This window comes from Dendropsophus ebraccatus, chromosome 4, assembly GCF_027789765.1.
Source record: "Dendropsophus ebraccatus isolate aDenEbr1 chromosome 4, aDenEbr1.pat, whole genome shotgun sequence".
Classification (NCBI taxonomy): domain Eukaryota; kingdom Metazoa; phylum Chordata; class Amphibia; order Anura; family Hylidae; genus Dendropsophus; species Dendropsophus ebraccatus.
In genome coordinates, this window is record NC_091457.1 from 55,804,596 (window position 1) to 55,822,863 (window position 18,268).

The 18,268-nt window shown below is 43.1% G+C and overlaps 1 protein-coding gene across 2 annotated transcripts in view; it reads right to left on the bottom strand.

Moving 5' to 3' along the window:
• Positions 1-1,165: 1,165 nt before the first annotated feature.
• The window catches only part of DDB2 (damage specific DNA binding protein 2), a 28,384-nt gene continuing 11,281 nt past the window's right edge, over positions 1,166-18,268 (bottom strand). For both annotated transcript variants that reach the window (XM_069968412.1, XM_069968413.1), the window contains exons 6-11: positions 16,827-16,935; positions 15,600-15,777; positions 15,364-15,509; positions 15,120-15,284; positions 13,204-13,249; positions 1,166-2,289 (exon numbers count right to left, since the gene is read on the bottom strand). In XM_069968412.1, coding sequence (XP_069824513.1) covers positions 2,078-2,289; positions 13,204-13,249; positions 15,120-15,284; positions 15,364-15,509; positions 15,600-15,777; positions 16,827-16,935 — 856 coding nt within the window. In that variant the 3' untranslated portion in view covers positions 1,166-2,077. The remainder of the gene's footprint in view (positions 2,290-13,203; positions 13,250-15,119; positions 15,285-15,363; positions 15,510-15,599; positions 15,778-16,826; positions 16,936-18,268) is intronic.

The window sequence follows — 18,268 nt, forward strand, 5'->3', positions numbered from 1 at the left end:
TTATTGTAACAGTCTGAACCTAAAACAGATGTATAACAATTAGCTAATTTAGTACCAACTTAAAGGTGGTTGGGAAAATTGCAAAAATATAAAGTGTAGCTCTACTCAGGGGTTTAAAGAAGGACAAGTGGGCACACCCTAGTTGGTAGCGAATCCAGGACACAGCTCCCTAAATAACATGAGTGACAGCAAATAAGTGTAAAGTGCTCGCTCCCTCTAAAAGGCCCTGTACAAAGGACGATTATCGTCCAGAAGCGCTGCTAGAAACGCTCCTACTGCCAATAATGGGCCTGTGTAAAAGTGACAACGATCAGCTGAGGACGGGGGAAAACACATCCAATCCTAAGCTGACTCTTCGTGGGTTTCAAAACATCTTGTCATAAGCCACACATCTTCCTGTGTAATAAGGAGATGTGAGGCCAGTAACGATAAAGACAAACTGACAGCATGGATATTCATATATCAGTGCTTTCAGTTTCAGTGGCTGCACAAACCATACATGAATCGTTTGTGCAGTGTGGCCACCCAATTTCTCTTGCCATGTACAAGGAACTGCAACCGAGCGCCGATCTTGATGCTTGTTTGCAGTGACCAGTGTGCGAGAAATCACCACATGTAAAAATGATCCTAATAATCAGATTTTATGTGCTAGGACACTGATCCAGGGATTTATTTGGATTGCTATTTTGGAGTGTTTCTACCAGTGATGGGGCAACTGGCATCTGCCTCATAAGGGTTTGGGGCCTTTCTCTGGATCAACACAGTAGGGTTTCTGTAGGTTGAACTTGATAAACTCTTGTCTTTACTTTAACTTTAATTAACTATGCTCCTGTGTAACCAAGAGGCCCTCCCTTTCTGCAAAGCATATGTAAGTACTTCTACAGAGTGGCAAGTCCATGTCATATATATTTTTTTTTTTTTTTAGGGACAAAATAAAGCTGTCAGGTCTTCTGCCTGCTGCAGGTGTGCAGTGTTGGGACCGTACTCTAGCTGTGGTATATTGACAAATCAAATTGTTTAAGTCCTTAAGGTGGCCATACACCTTTTAATGTTGAAACCGTCTTTAGCATGATCTACAGGTAGAAACACTAATTCCGTGTCTGACCCATAAAAGAACCTAAAAACATGATTTTGAGAGTATTCTCCCTATTGGAGGGGACTACCTTGCATACCTTTTTTTTTCTAGGTGGCATTGTCTATAAGACTCCTTACACCGGTTGGCAGTGTCTGAAAGAGGACTAGTACCATCCAAGAGCCACATCAAGTCACTATGTATGAAGTTTTTACACACAAAAAGACCTACAGCAATGTAGCTTCCAATACATGCTAAGCCGTATTCACACAGCCATATTTGTTGTCCATGTTCAACATAAGGCTATGTTTTCATGTTGTTTTTTTGCCTTTTGCATAATACGGCTGTCATTAAAACGACGGCCATCCAAACATTTGATGTGGCTACAGAACACAAATATGACCACGCACAATTTCTCATAAAACATGATAAACCGTCGCAACAAGCTGTGAGCCAGCTCCGTACATTCACTCGCCAAAGCAGACTGCTATAGGCATTCATTTTTTTTTTACCAGACTGAAAAATTTCCTAAAAAGGATACTTTGTCTTACTTTGACATACTACTTTGAACATCTAGCCACTGTCACTTCTTCCGCCTTGTTTCTGTCTGCCGCCATCCAGGTAGCTGATAAGTACAAGGCCATCTTGGCAGTTCTGAGAATTTTTTTTTTTCATTAGATGGCTGTATCTAACCATATAATGCACTCCTCCTTCATATAACATGTCCCACAGGACTCTTCTCTTTTAAACCCTTTCTGTCAAATGGCAGTAAATCTCTTGAGGATTCCCTTTAAAGACAGTCAGAAGATTCATACTATCTAGACATGGGCCAAGGAAGCACAAGTTCAATGGACATTTCTTGCCTTATGCAAAAAAATAACCAAGAAGCAGCATCTGATGTAACCAAACATACTTAGCCTATTACAACCAGTGCGATAAGGCACTCATGGAGTTTGGTTACAGCAGTCAGACAAGCTGTAGAGGTTGGGTCGACAGTTCTCAGGCTCACTTCTCTCTCATTCTGCTTCGCGTGCTTGTTTTCTCTTTCACAGAGATCTTCACTGACTGTGATGCTTTAGTCTTTTCCTTATGAGAAGGGCCTCTTGTGGGATCCTGTTTTCTCCCCACTGGAATCCCTTTGTCTTTCAAAGCCTTTATCATCTCCTTCTGCTTCATCATAAGAAGAATCTCTCGGCTCCAGATTAATATGTTGAAACCTGAAACAAACATGAAAAACGAAAAAGCAACAATTATGATGTCAATGATGCAAAACCAACAAGTGGCAGATTGGTTGCAACAAGAGTCATATGAAGAGACTCATCCCTGATAACCATGTGTAAACTGGAAAATTCTATACCTTTTTCTAGACAAGGAATACCAATTACTTAGTGTTTTAAAACATTATTGTCTGTCCCTAACAAACTGACAACAAATCTATTAAGTCTAATAGACAAGCTATGGCTGTATGCCTATGAACTAGGACTCCCTCGACCCAACAATCTAGATGTCCCACGTAACTACTGACTGCAGCATCCAATGGAATACACAGAAGGTAACAGATTTCACAAAGCCCAGCTGTCAATCAGTGAAAGGCTCCTGCGACCCCACTCCAAGGTTGCACAGGGTGTTCTTGGGACGCACTGGGTGTCCCTTGGTTTTGACTATTTTGGTTGTTCTTTAGTTATTGTATTGATTTCTTCTTTTTTATAGCAGTCTCTTTGTCTGTGTCTACCCCAATCCTCGTGTGTGACCCACCCCTCCTCCCTGAGCTGATTAGTTATCATCCGGCCGGTGAGTAATTTGGTGCTTTCTTGCTAAGGGGGATACTGTGCTACTTTACGATGGTCAGACTCTTATCCCTTAACGTCCATGGCCTAAACTCTAATACTAAGTGCAGGCTTGCGCTCACGGAGCTCTCTAAATCGCATGTGGAAACACTGATACCAATGGCAATTTTAATTTTGCCAAACAAAAATTTCCTATTGCCTATTCGGCCCATTGCGATCGCAAACGAGCGGGAGCGGCAATACTTCTCTCGCGAACTTGTCCCATCCAAATTCACTCCACAACATTAGATGTAGGCTGTAGATACATCATACTTCGGGGCTCCCTATCGTACTTTGCAATGTCTATGTCCCTAATTCCCATCAGATACGGTTCCTGAATAAGCTATTGCTCCATATCTCTCGCTTACCCCCTGCCACTTTGATCTTAGGGGGTGACTTCAACGCCATTATGTCAGACCGTATTGATCGTTTCTCCCCTACCATTGTACGACCTCCCACTTCCACGGTTACTCTGGCCAGGGAATTCCGCAAAGTCATTCGTAAATACTCGCTATATGACCTGTGGAGAATTAACCACCCCTCTGACAGGTTGTACTCTTTTTACTCCACACCACATGGGACGTTCACACGCATAGACTATTTCTTTGGGAACATCCCCGCTGTGCGGATAATGAAAGATGCTCACATGGACCTTATTACATGGTCAGACCATGCCCCGCTCACACTTGACCTTAAGGACACCGCGCTCTTCACTAGACAGTGTCACTGGCAACTCAATGACTCACTACTTAAAACCCCACACTTGAGATAGTCTGATATCCTCTGATATCCTCTCTGAAAGAATATTTCACTGTAAATACGGGCTCCGTGGGATCCCCGGTGACGCTATGGGAAGCACATAAAGCAGTAATGAGAGGCTATTGTATATCTTTAAATGCAAAACTTTACAAAGATAGGAACCATATGATAGAGAAGTTTTCTGCTCAATTGCGTTCCTTAGAGGCCAAATTGACTACCTCACCTTCTGTGGCACTGTTGCAGAAGGTTCCGAGCACAAGAGCCAAAGTGAAAAACCTAGCTTTACATAAAGTGGAAAAGCTTCTAATGTACACTAAACAAAGGTACTTTGAAAAAACAAGGCCCATACCCTGCTTGCCAAACAGTTATGGGATCGCACTGAGCAAAAAACACCTCATACGATCAGAAGCAAAACTGGCGCTATGGTCCATGACCCTTCTGCCATTGCAGAGGAGTTCAGGGATTGTTTTGCTCAACTATATAACCTCCCGGATACGCTCCCGAGGGCCCCAGTGGACCGAGCACGATTATTTGACGCTTTTCTAGATACTTGTAAACTCCCTAGACTACCCTTGGATGCCCACGATACCTTAAATGCTGCAGTCACAACTGAAGAGCTAGGAGATATACTGAAAGAATTACCTAACGGTAAATCTCCTGGCCCGGATGGACTGACATACTTATATTATAAAACATTTGCCCCTATCCTCTCCCCCCACTTAAAGTGTTTATTGCCCTTCTCCAAGGTGAACTCATCCCGACCACTATGTCACATGCCTACATTTCTTTGATACCCAAACCAGGAAAAGACCCATTGGATTGTGGGAGCTATCGCCCTATCGCACTCCTTAATGCAGATTTAAAACAGTTTACTAAAATTCTTGCTAATAGGTTGTCGCTATGGCTCCCACAACTAATTGATAAGGATCAGGTGGGGTTTGTCCCCTGTCGTCAGTGGGGAGATAACACTAGACATGTAATTGATCTTGTTGACGCTGTCAATAAAGAAAAAGATTCGGCGTTACTTTTGAGCCTTGACGCAGAAAAGGCCTTTGACCGCCTGGGGTAGCCGTTTATGCTGAGAGTCTCAGACACCTTCGGAGTGGCGGGTGCTTTCCTCATGGCGGTCATGGGCCTGTATACATCTCCGACGGCAACCATTAACCCCTTAACGACATCGGGCGTAAATTTACGCCCTGATGCCGGTAAGGGAGTTCAGAGCGGGGCCGCCGCGCGGCCCCGCTCTGAACCGCGCCGGTCCCGGGTGCCGCGTGTAGCCCGGGACCGTAGGTATTAGGGGGAACGGTCCGATCGCCGTGCCCGCTAATACAGTAATCAGATGCAGCTGTCAAACATGACAGCTGCATCCGATTACCGGACGCAGCGTCATCCCTGGTGTCTAGTGGGGAGATCGCTCCTCCGGGATGTTATCCCGGAGGAGCGATCTCCGTAAATGAAGCCGGCCGGGGACCGCTCCAAAAGGGCTATAAGCCTGGGAATGGAGCGGTTTTAAGTGTCGTATATTTGTTGACAATGGTTTAAATTTTTTACAGGCCATCAGATACAATATAAGTTATACATGTTACATATCGTTTTAATCGTAACGACTTGAGGAACATATATAACAAGTCAGTTTTACCCCAGGGCGAATGGCGTAAAAACACATTTCCCCCAAATAAACAAAATGCGTTTTTTTTTTCAATTTCACCACACTTTGAATTTTTTTCTGGTTTCGCAGTGTACTTTATGCAAAAATTCAGCCTGTAATTGCAAAGTACAATTAGCGACGCAAAAAATAAGAGCTCATGTGGGTCTCTAGGTGGAAAAATGCAAGTGCTATGGCCTTTTATGCACAAGGAGGAAAAACCGAAAACGCAAAAATCGAAATTTGCTCTGTCCTTAAAGGGTTAAATTCCCCCATGCCCAATCTAATACCATAAATATACATAATGGTACGAGGCAAGGTTGCCCTGGCGGCAGCTATACGGCACCACTCTGCTATACATGGCATACAGATTAGGGGGATAGATTTTAAGCTTTCCTTATTTGCTGATGACGTCCTGCTGACAATAACACAATCACATATCTACCAACCTAATTTGCATGAACTTCTGACACATTTTAGCCGACTCTCAGGTTATAAAATAAACACGTCCCAAACAGAGGCCCTGGCCATTAATATAGCGGAGCCTTTATTAGCTAATCTCAAGTCTAATTATAAATACAACTGGAAGGATCTTTCCCTTAAATATTTAGGGGTTCAGATTACTAATTCATACTCTGCACTGTACACTCAATTTTCCTAAGCTCTTTCTCAGATATACGGGCTCTGCTAGATAAATTCGCTATCCATACATGGATAAATGGGAGGGACTCTTTGGGAGACAGTTACCCCAGAACGTCTGGAAAATAATATGGGATAGGGCGGCCAAGACCTCAATATGTGTAACATATAAGGAGAATCAATATAAGATAATGCTATTTTGGTATTATACTCCGAAGATCTTGCATGCAATGAACCCAGCTATCCCAGATCACTGTTGGAAGTGCCAGCAGGCTATGGGCTCTCTCCCGCATATCTACTGGCTCTGCCCTCTCATTGTCCCTTACTGGTGTGCAGTGAAGGACCTCCTTAAAGAGAATGCGGGATATCCAGGCCCACTATCTATCTCTAACGTGACACAGATTAAGATAGGACGTACCATCCTAAAATTGCTTCTCCATCTCCTTACAGCAGCTAGATGCCTCATAGCAAAATATTGGAAGAAAACAGCCCCTCCTACAAGGGAAGATTTATACACTCGAATCCTTGATGTGAGGAACATGGAGCACCTAACGGCCATGTTAGACAATAAAATGGACCTGTTAAAGAAAACTGGTGTCCATGGGATGTGTACTGGGAAGAGAGGAATTCTGACCGTTCTCTCCTCCCCCCCACCCACCCACCTTCCTCCACACCTTTACCCTTTAAGGACATGGCCCATTTTCGTTTTTACGTTTTCGGTTTTTCCTCCTTGTGTTTAAAAGGTCATAGCACTTGCATTTTTCCACCTAGAGACCCACATGAGCCCTTATTTTTTGCGTCACTAATTGTACTTTGCAATTACAGGCTGAATTTTTGCATAAAGTACACTGCGAAACCAGAAAAAAATTCAAAGTGTGGTGAAATTGAAAAAAAAAAACGCATTTCTTTTATTTGGGGGAAATGTGTTTTTACGCCATTCTCCCTGGGGTAAAACTGACTTGTTATGCATGTTCCTCAAGTCGTTACGATTAAAACGATATATAACATGTATAACTTATATTGTATCTGATGGCCTGTAAAAAATTCAAACCGTTGTTAACCAATATACGTTCCTTAAAATCGCTCCATTCCCAGGCTTATAGCGCTTTTATCCTTTGGTCTATGGGGCTGTGCGAGGTGTCATTTTTTGCGCCATGATGTGATCTTTCTATCGGTACCTTGATTGCGCATATGCGACTTTTTGATCGCTTTTTATTACATTTTTTCTGGATTTGATGCGACCAAAAATGCTCAATTTTGCACTCTGGGATTTTTTTGCGCTGACGCCGTTTACCGTACGAGATCAGGAATGTGATTAATTAATAGTTCGGGCGATTACGCACGCGGCGATAGCAAACATGTTTATTTATTTATTTATTTGTTTACTTTTATTTAAAACCTGGGAAAAGGGGGGTGATTCAGACTTTTATTAGGGGAGGGGGCTTTTTACTATTAACAACACTTTTTTTTTTTTTTTTTTTTTTTTTTTACACATATACTAGAAGCCCCCCTGGGGGACTTCTAGTATATACACTTGGATCTCTCATTGAGATCTCTGCAGCATAGATATGCTGCAGAGATCCATGAGATCGGCACTCGTTTGCTTTCGGCTGCTGCAGCCGAAAACGAACGAGTGCCGAGCCGAGGAAGGCGCCATCTTGGACGCGTCCCCGGCCGGCATCAGTAACGGAGATCGCTCCTCCGGGACAAGGTCCCGGAGGAGCGATCTCCCCCACTAGACCCCAGGGAAACGTTGCCTCCGGTAATCGGAGGCAGCTGTCAACTTTGACAGCTGCCTCCGATTAGCTAATTAGCGGGCACGGCGATCAGACCGTGCCCGCTAATAGCAGCGGTCCCGGGCTACACGCGGCACCCGGGATCGCGGCACTTCAAAGCGGGGCCGCCGCGCGGCCCCGCTTTGAAGTGCAAGTGAGGACATATGACGTACGCATACGTCCTATGTCCTTAAGAGGTTAAAGAGAACCAATCACGGGCGAAAATGAATTTTTTTTTTTATTCCCTAATTAGATGTAAATTCTAATTTTAACAATATTTGTAAATATAATTAATTAATTTTAAAGCTGCGTTTTTTAAATATTTCTGTTTTACTTTCCTGCCTCGCGCCGGCTCTTTTCAAAAGAGTCGGCGCGAGACAGGAAACTCCCGTCATGCAGAGCGGCAGCAAGGCCGGTGGGGGCCCGCCATCTTGATGACGTCACTTGCGTTCCACCGCTGGAACGCAAGTCACGTCTTCAGACTGCCTTTACAGTCTGTATCTTCTACTTTACTTACTCTGTTCTGTGCAGCAAGGCCGGCGCCGCCATCTTGATGACGTAACTTGCGTCCCAGCGGTGGAACGCAAAGACGTAATCAAGATGGCGGCGCCGGCCCTGCTGCACCGGCACGAAGTAGTAGGTAAGGCATAAGATACAGACTGCAAAGGCAGTCTGTATCTTCATAAATAGACTTCATGAAGATACAGACTACAGTCTGTATCTTCATGAAGTCTATTTATGAAGATACAGACTGTCTTTACAGTCTGTATCTTCTACTTTACCTAATCCTCTGTTTCTGTGCAAGCAAGGCCAGGCGCCGCCATCTTGATGACGCAACTTGCGTTCCAACGGTGGAACGCAAATGACGTCATCAAGATGGCGGCCCCCGGCCTTGCTTACACAGATACGAAAGAGTAGGTAAGGCATAAGATACAGACTGCAAAGGCAGTCTGTATCTTCATAGATAGACTTAGGGAAAGATATACTTTAATATTAGGGACAGTGAAATTTAGATGATAGGTTCTCTTTAAAGTGTCAGTCATAAATTTTTTTTTTTTGCATAAATCAATATTCTAGGCGATTTTAAGAAACTTTGTAATTGGGTTTATTAGCCGAAAAATGAATTTTTATAATGAAAAAGCAGTTTGAACCTCTCCCCTTGTCTGCATTGTTCTCCTATGGAGAGAGGGGTAACCCCTGTCTTATGTCGTTATGCCACAGAGTTAGACTGACTTATAGGGGCCACCCTGGTGTTTCCATATTTAGGTTCCAAAGCTCGCAACAGAGTGAGGACCTGAGGGACTACGTATCAGAGTGGTTTGGTGCTCTCCCCACTAGGAGGCACCCCTTGGCAACGGGCTTCCTTCTCTGGAGAGAGGGATATCTGGCTATTCCCGTGTTTTGAGACTTGTAACTGAGGCTCCACAGACCCCTTCTTTGCATTTTCAAATTTTGTAGGGGGCAATCAGTGGAGACTCGTAAATGAGTACTCCATTGGATTTTTTCGCTGTTCTCCCTGAGTTCAGTGATTGTTGTGTTTTAAGAGGGAAATGAGACACCAAAACAGGACAACAAAGAGTTAATTTACAACGACATGACCCAGTTATCTCCTCTGACAGTCAGCACTGACCTCTCTGACCTTTGAATACAGCTTCACCTAGCTCGGTGCGTTCTCCGCTCTCGCTGACGACTCATGTCCCTCCTCCCCCCTCCCTCTTTATAGAACAGACAGGGTTGTGTCTGATGCAACAAGTCACAATTTCCTGATATTTTCCAGTGAATGGAAAAGAGGAGGGAGGGGGGGACCTTAGGCATATTTGCCTAATAAACCCAATTACAAAGTTTCTTAAAATCGCCTTGACTATCGATTTCTGCAAAAAAAAATAATAATAATACGACAGTGACTCTTTAACCCTTTGAGGACCAGGCCCAAAATGACCCAGTGGACCGCGCAAATTTTGATATTAGTGTTTTTGTTTTTCCCTCCTCCTCTTCTAAGAGCTCTAGCACTCTCAGTTTTCTATCTACAAGCCATGTAAGTGCTTGTTTTTTTACAGGAATAGTTGTACTTTGTAATGGCGTCATTCACTTTACCATAGCATATATGATGGAATTCCAAATATATTATTTATGAAGATATAAATAGGTGAAATCGTAAAAAAGAATGCAATATGGTAAAGTTTGGGGGGTTTCTGTGTCTACGTAATACACTATATGGTAACCGCGACATGATACCATTACTCTATAGGTCAGTCCGAACATGACCATATGCAGGTTACACAGATTCTCTAACGTTATATATATATATATATTTTTTTTTTTTATGAAATCCTTTTTTTTGGCAATTAAATATTAATAAAATGGGCCTATTGTGACACTTATAACAGTTTTATTTTTTCACCTATGGGGCTGTATGGGGTGTCATTTTTTCCGCCATGTTCTCTAGTTTTCATTAATACCATATTTGTGAAGATCGGACGTTTTGATCACTTTTTATAGATTTTTTTTTAATATATAATGTAACATAAAATCGGTAATCCGCGCACTTTTTTCCCTCTTTTCGTGTACGCAGTTCACCGATCACAATGACGCTTGTTATATTTTAATAGATCGGACAATTACGCACGCTACGGTATATTATATGTTTATTTATTTTTATATGTTTTATTTATATAATGGGATGGGGGGGGTTATTTTAACTTTTATTGGGGGAGGGGTTTTGGGGTAGTGTAATAGTGTTTTGAACTTTTTTTTTTTTTTTTTCTACACATTTGAAGTCCCTTTGGGGGACTTTTACATACACTAGTTTGATTTCTACACTGATGATTGCTATGCCATAGGCATAGCATTGATCAGTGTTATCGGCGATCTGCTCATTGAGCCTGCCTGTGCAGGCTCAGTGTAGCAGATCGCCGATCGGACCGCACGGAGGCAGGTGAGAGACCTCCGGGGGTCCCGATCGGTAAGTGATAGGGGACTCCCCCTGTCACTTACACTTCTGCAATCGCGGCGTTTAAAGGGGTTAATGACACACTGCAGCGCGATCGCTGCAGCTTGTCATTACCGGTGAGGTCCCGGCTGCTCACTGCACCCGGCCCCCACCTCCTATGAAGCGCGCTTCATAGCGGGAGAACCACCCAGGACGTACAGTTACGTCCAGGGTCGTCTGGTGACAGACTTCCATGACTTAACTCTACATCCTGGGTCGTCTAGGGGTTAAAAGGATTCAACATCAACATATGGATTAGTCAATTAATGTACAATTTACATAATAAAGATTTACATCTATCCCATGTTAAACACTGGGATATGGGAACTCCTCCTATGTCCCTTTACAAAGAATTACAGTGGTCCCTCAACATACAATATTAATTGGTTCCAGGACGACCATTGTATGTTGAAACCATTATAAGTTGAGACCAAAATTCTATGCAGCACAGGACACGTAGTATCACACAATACTCTAGAGCAGGGATGGGGAACATTTTCCCCAACGAGGGCCATTAGGGCATTAATAAAATCATTCGAGGGCCGCTGCACTCAATGTTATACTGTGCAAGGCAGTTAGTAGCGTGAGTTCGCAGCACACGGGCAAGGCAAAGTATTGTTCCCCTAGTGCTCCTGCTATTGTAGTTAACCCTCTATGATGCCCCTTGTACCTGATGTGAATCCGTAGTAATGCCCGGTAGTCTAGTTAACCCCCGAGTCATGTCCCTGGTAGTCTAGTTAACCCCCGAGTCATGTCCCTGGTAGTCTAGTTAACCCCCGAGTCATGTCCCTGGTAGTCTAGTTAACCCCCGAGTCATGTGCCTGGTAGTCATAGTTAACCCCTCCAGTGATGCCCCTGGTAGTCTAGTTAACCCCAAGTGTCTGTCCCAAATAAAAAAATAAACATCCCACTTACCTTTCCTCCGCTCCCACGCTTCCCAGGTCCTCTTCTCTCTCCTCTGGTCTGTGCCGGTCTTCTCCTGCAGAAGGCACGTGATGAAATGACGACATTGCGTGCGGCCCGCATGAAAAAAGATGTGCGCCACTCTGGTGGGGAAGGAGCCCGCACAGACAGCATCCTCCTGTGTCTGTCACTACCAGACAGCCAGCCAGTGCATGCATTTCAGTAATACTGGGGTTTTATCAGTAAAATGCCCAGTTTCATTGGTTGATCATCTAGTTATTCACATGTGCCACAGACCATTGTAAGTTGAGGGATCACTGTATATATTTAGACCTCCCAAAGTATTCTTTAATTTATGCCCTTTTCATCTAGGGAAAATTCACCTTAAATTAGGTCTACATCTGATAAGCTTTTTTTTAATTCTAGCTTTGCATTAGGTTAAAAAAAAGAAAGGTTCTCCAACGGTCTTCATTAAAGTGTCACTGTTGTTTTTACTTACAAAATCGAAATCAAATGCTGTGATATAAAGCAAGTTTGCAATTTACCCCAGGCTATCTAAGCACTCACAGAGAGAAGGCAGTCATGTGACTGATGGACACATTGAGCAGTGACTCCCTGTACTGGCCGGAATTCCTGTATTTAGTCTGTTTTCTTCAACCAACACAAGTCAGAAAATCTGCATGCAGGAGACTGGACCTTGATTTCTGGCAGTTCGGCTTTGTTTTACAGCATGATATTAATAAAATAATGAATTTAAATTGAAAACTTGCTTTATATCACATTACTGTTGATTTAGATTTTGAAAGTTATAATGACAGTGACACTTAAACCATTTTGCTTGGTTTCTCTTCCACAGCCACATAAACTGGTTGGTTTTTGTGTCTTAGGGTTTCCCGCTGAGAGTTCTGTAGCAAAATCGGCTGCGATTCCGGGTACTGTCATTTTGGATAGGGTTACACACAGCTGATTTTTCATTCAACTGCGAGTATGTAAAGCCCTTTTCCCCTTAACCCACCGCTGCCTGTTTAATACTTTACCTGTCCGCACTCTGGACTACTTCTGTGGCTCCCAGATCCCTGAGCCTTTGCTAGGTTTGTGAATTTTTGATGTTCTGATATATCTTCTACCTCAGCCAATCAGTGCCCTTACAAAATGACATTACCGAACATGCAGCAGGAAATCTGCTGAGATCCAGTATGTGTGAAGCTAGCCTTAGTCGATTTCTCCACCAAATTTCATTCCAGACTTCATCTCTCCTCTCTTGAGCATTCTTCTAAGCCGATTTATGAGAAAATCATGTAGTTATATCACCTTAGAAGATTGTTCATGGTAGGAGATATGAAGGCTCAACCATGAGCCATCAAACCAACTTCTCTGATGACTTCCCTCTGAACTAGACACAGCAATCTACACTAGAGACTGTTGAAGAGAAACATAGATCCAATCACAGCTCAGCTTTCATTTTACTTAGTATATTTAAATATAAACGTTATATAGCTTTGTAGTTTACCTGCACTAATTCTAGACTGCTTAATGAATCTCCCCCCATGATGCTTTGTAAAAAATGTTAGAAACTAATGAAATAGTAGGCTTACCCATTCCTGATGCCAAAAGGTCTCCCATTGGATTGAACTTATTGAGCTATAAATACACAAAAAACAGAGTTAATACAGTATATTATGTTGTAGAATGTAAAATGACTTTAAATTTGCATCAATGAGATTAGACAGGTGATGGATTGTAATCAGGAATTTCCCACAATCTAGCAATCTTGTGACTGTAATTCTGTGCAGGCCGTCACGCGCCCCTGCTTGAAGTTCCGCCCATCCCATAGGCTCCATTCTTTGCTCATGCAGATTCCGCCATCCGCACAAAGAATTGGCAATAACAACGTGTTTTATCTGTGTAGTAACTATGAATGCCGTAACTCCTTATTTTTATAACAATATATTAATGTATCTAACACGGACGACAGCAATTACTAGTAGAGGAGAAAGGTGTGCTCAGCTCATTGCAGGATTGCTACTCACAGGGAGGGAAGGTGGTGTGGTACTAAAAGACAAGTGTGGACACTAGTCCAGCAAGTATAGTGGTGGCAAACCAACATGGGAGCATCCTCGCCCCTGGTTATGTGAGGACTGCAAACAGTGCTGCACTATAAAAAGAAGATCAGCAGGAGAAGGGTAGACAGTGGTAGTAGGGTCAAATTGAGACACTTAAATTTTTTTACACTGAGTATCAAACAACGGATGTTCTTTTACGTGAAAATTGCATTGAAGTCTATGGACAATGGACGGAAATAAACATGAACATTATTTTGATGGCCGTAGCCAAACAGTCGTTGTTCAATACATTGTGTAAAACAACGACCATTGTTTGCATTGCCTTCAATGCAAATTGTTGCATTATGAAAAGAACAGCCGTTGTTTTAATTGAAAACAGTTGTTCTTTTCATAGAAAGTAAAGTGTGTGAATATAGCCTAAAGGAATGTTAACGTTAACTATATTAGATCAGGACTTCTCAAACTTTTTGTTCTCAGGCCTCACCAGGGGATCCATGTTGATGCTGGGGTCTCACCAACGAAGAAATACTACTATGCGGCATCAGATACCGCAATATAGTGCACATCTCCCAGAACAGCACTATAGTACAGAAATAAATACTGGTCCACCTGTATAACCCACCACCACGCTGCACCAATACATACGTGATATCATCCAGGTCCTTAAAGAGTCACTGTCGTATTTTTTATTTTTTTTGCAGAAATCAATAGTCCAGGCGATTTTAAGAAACTTTGTAATTGGGTTTATTAGCCAACTATGCCATTATCTGCATTTAAAAAACCTTTTCCCAGGTCCCCCCCTCCTTCCTCTTTTCCATCCACTGCAAAAAATCTGAAAATTGTGACTTGTTGCAGGAGTCGTACCCTGTCTGCTCTAGGGAGAGGGGAGGGGGGAGGAGGAAGGAGGGAGTTAGCCGACAGCAGAAAGCAGATAACAGAGGATTACAGGCACGGAGCTGGGTGACAGCTGTAATCTGAGCTCAGACAGGTCAGTGGTGACTGTCCCAGGAGATAACAGGTGAGGTATTTGTAGATTAACTCTTTGTTGTCCTGTTTTGGTCTTTTCTTTAGCTCTCTCCATAGGAGAACAATGAAGACAGGGGGGAGAGCTTCAAACTGCTTTTTCATGATAAAAATGCATTTTTTTGGCTAATAAACCTAATTACAAAGTTTCTTAAAATCGCCTGGACTATTGATTTCTGCAAAAAATAAAAATAAAAATTCACGACAGTGACACTTTAAATCTCCTGTTTGTAGGGAACCTACACTCATGATGCAGGGGTGTTATCAGTGTAATCTCTGCTGTGTGCTGATGTCAAGCACAGGCAGGGACCCTACACTTCACAGTTTGAGAAGCACTGTATTAGATACCACAAATCCAGAAGAGTAGATGGTTGGTGACGCTATATATTACAGTATTCTACAGATGAAAGAAACAAGTGCCTCACCGAGACAATCCCAGATGCATAGGGGTCATATAGCTGACACACTATATTGCCATTCTGTCCATCAAACACGTCCACTGTACGCAATTCATCTGCAGTGTAACCTGGGAACTGAGGATCCGGGTATCGCCCAGCAACAATAAGGTCATACCGGGGATGCCATGTGGCCTGTACAAAATGTAATATATATATTAGTAGGGATAAAGGCCAAAGTGTATACAGAATAAATTATGCAGGCACAACCAACCTTTATGGCAGTCAGGTGCTGGAACTGGCGGTGCGGATGTGGAATAATGCGCTGTGGTGTGGACCAATCATATGCAGAATAAACCCGGATCTCACTGTGCTGGTCAGTGGTGAGAAGCTTGGCTCCATCCCAAGGACTGAAGTAAGCTACAACAAGCAAAACACAAAGCCTTACATGCAGTTCTATAGGTTAGGGTATAAAAAGAGAGGGAGGGGAAAATGGAAATGTAACATTACCAGAGTTCACACCACGGGCATGAGGCAAAGTGTACAGGCAACTGGACTTATCCTTGATGTTCCTCAGATCCCACAATTTCACTGTTTGATCCACAGAGGCAGTCGCCAGAAGCCAGTCACATCGTGGGTTAAATTCCACATGTGTCACTTTTTTCTTGTGAAGCCTCAGCTTAAAGATCTTGGGGAAAAAATAAATAAAAAGATATTTATTTATAATCAGCAAGTTAACATATGCTATAGTAGTAGTCAAAAGATTTCCAAGTAAAATTGATCGATGACCTATTCAAATATAGGTAAAAATCAACTGATTGGAGGGTAAGGGGGAGGGTGTCTAACTAGGCAAACATACCAATCAGCTGTTCTGTAGTGCCCAATTGTAAACACAATGGCTAAGGGTCCATTTACACAGAAAGATTATCTGACAGATTATCTGTCAAAGATTTAAAGCCAAAGCCAGAAACATACTATAAACAGAGATCAGGTCATAAAGGAAAGCCTGAGCTTTCTCCTCTTTTCAAATCCATTCCTGAATTTGGCTTCAAATCTTTGGCAGATAAATCGGTCAGATAATCTGTGTAAATGGACCCTTAGATTTTTTGTCTAGACAGCTTGATTTAACTGGGCCACTGTACGGAGCCAGTCATCTCAGCCCTATTCATTGTACAGTGACCTAGTTGATCTTCTGTAGATCAGTTCCTGTTAAAGTGAATGGGAGCAGAGCTGCGGTAACTTGTAACAGAAACTACATAAAATAGAGAGCTTAAAGTGTCACTGACAGTTCACAAAACTTTTTCTGATTCTGATCACTGGATGCTGCCGGAATACATCTTTTCTGGATGTCATAGAGACATGTCAAAAGTTTTGATTGGTCTGGGTCTGGGCAACTGATCAGTCGGGCTCCATTAGAAGTCCGACTGATCATGTGACTCAGAGCCGGGAGAGTATGTGATGCAGCCCATCATCTCCCAGCTCTATCTTCCAATCGTTACCAATCAAAACTTTTGACATGTCTCTATGACGTCAAACGTTTTGTGAAGTGACAGTGACACTTTAAATTTCCATCGCCATACTCTGTGCTTACATCTAGACACTGTAGCTCTGTACAGCTGACTGGCAGAGGTGCCAAGTATCAGCACTCCATCAATCAGCTAATAAGGACCTATCCTGTGGATGGACCAGTCAATTTTTTTTCTGGAAAACCAAGTTAAATAAACAATCTAAACCCACCTCTTTTCCACATGTCTCCAGTAGCACCACATTGCCCACGTTATCCCCAGTTACCACACACTGTTGGCTGGCAGAGACATCCAGACTGCAGTACCACATATAATTATCACTAATAAATAAAAAAAAAAAAAAAAACATGGTTATTGTTTGACCTCTGTGTCAGAGAATGCTGGGTTGTAGTTTTACAATTGCTTCTGGAAGACACCAACTGTACAAAATTGTTGGGGTATATTCACACATACTTAACCCCTTAAGGACCAAGCCAACTTTCATTTTGTTCTCCTTATGTTTGAAAGGCCATAGTGCTTCAATTTTTCACCTACAGACCCACATGAGCCCTTATGTTTTGGGACACCAATTATACTTTGCAATTACAGACTTAACTTTTCCATAAAATATGCTGCGAAAACGGGAATAAAATGTATACAGTGTATTTGAAAAAAACAAAACAAATCTATTTATTTGGGGGGGGGGGGGGGGGGGGGGGTAAATTTACGCCCGATGTTTCCCCGATCGCTGCGTGTTCGCACACAGCGATCGGGGAAGATGGCCTGCTATAAATCATAGCAGGCCATCTTCGCTTAACGGCACGGGGGGTGGTTAACACCCCCCGTGCTTACGATCGCCGCTATAGGCTGATCAATTCAGATCAAAATGGCGGTCGGTGCTGTCCGAGGACGGCACCGACCGCCATTACTGTAAAAAGTAATGGTGGTCACCTTGCCACCGGCCCGATCGCCGTGAACGGCTGTCCGGTACCGGCCGGCCGTTCACGGCGATCGGGCCAGTGGCACAGCGATCAGAGTCCCACAAAATAGTAAATACCTGCCCTGGACCCCTCAGCTAGGTAGCCGAGGGGTCCAGAGCAGGTATTTGTACATTACTCACCTGTCCCGGGCTCCTGATCGGCGTCTTCCGGGTTCGCGGCGTCCTCGTGTTCGTTCGGGTCTTCGGCTTCCTCCGTGACGTCACGTTCCGCTTCTCTCGGCTATTTTCGGCTCCAGCGTCGGCTTTTTCCGTATTTTGCGCTCTGCTGCCCTCTAGCGGCTGATATGTGTAATACACTTATCAGCAGCTACAGGGATGTTCAGAATGTAGAAAAAGTTTTTTTTTTTTTTTTCAAATTTTTTTTCTTTCTATTTTCCGCACCCTATCGCCGCTGAGTGTTGGTCAGCATCGCACGAAAGTGCGCTGCTAATCAGCAACTCCTCCTTTTTGGCGTAGGGTGTTTTTTTTCTATATTCTACTGCCACGGTCTGCTTATAAGTGCCGCACATAAGTGCGGCATTTATCAGCAACTCCTTTGTTGGCGTAGGTTTTTTTTTATACTTACTGTAAAAAAAACACGTAAAAAACACTACATTACACCACACTACATTGAATAAAGTTTGACACTACACCACTACATACCCCATATACTAGTCCTCTTATAAAGATGACCC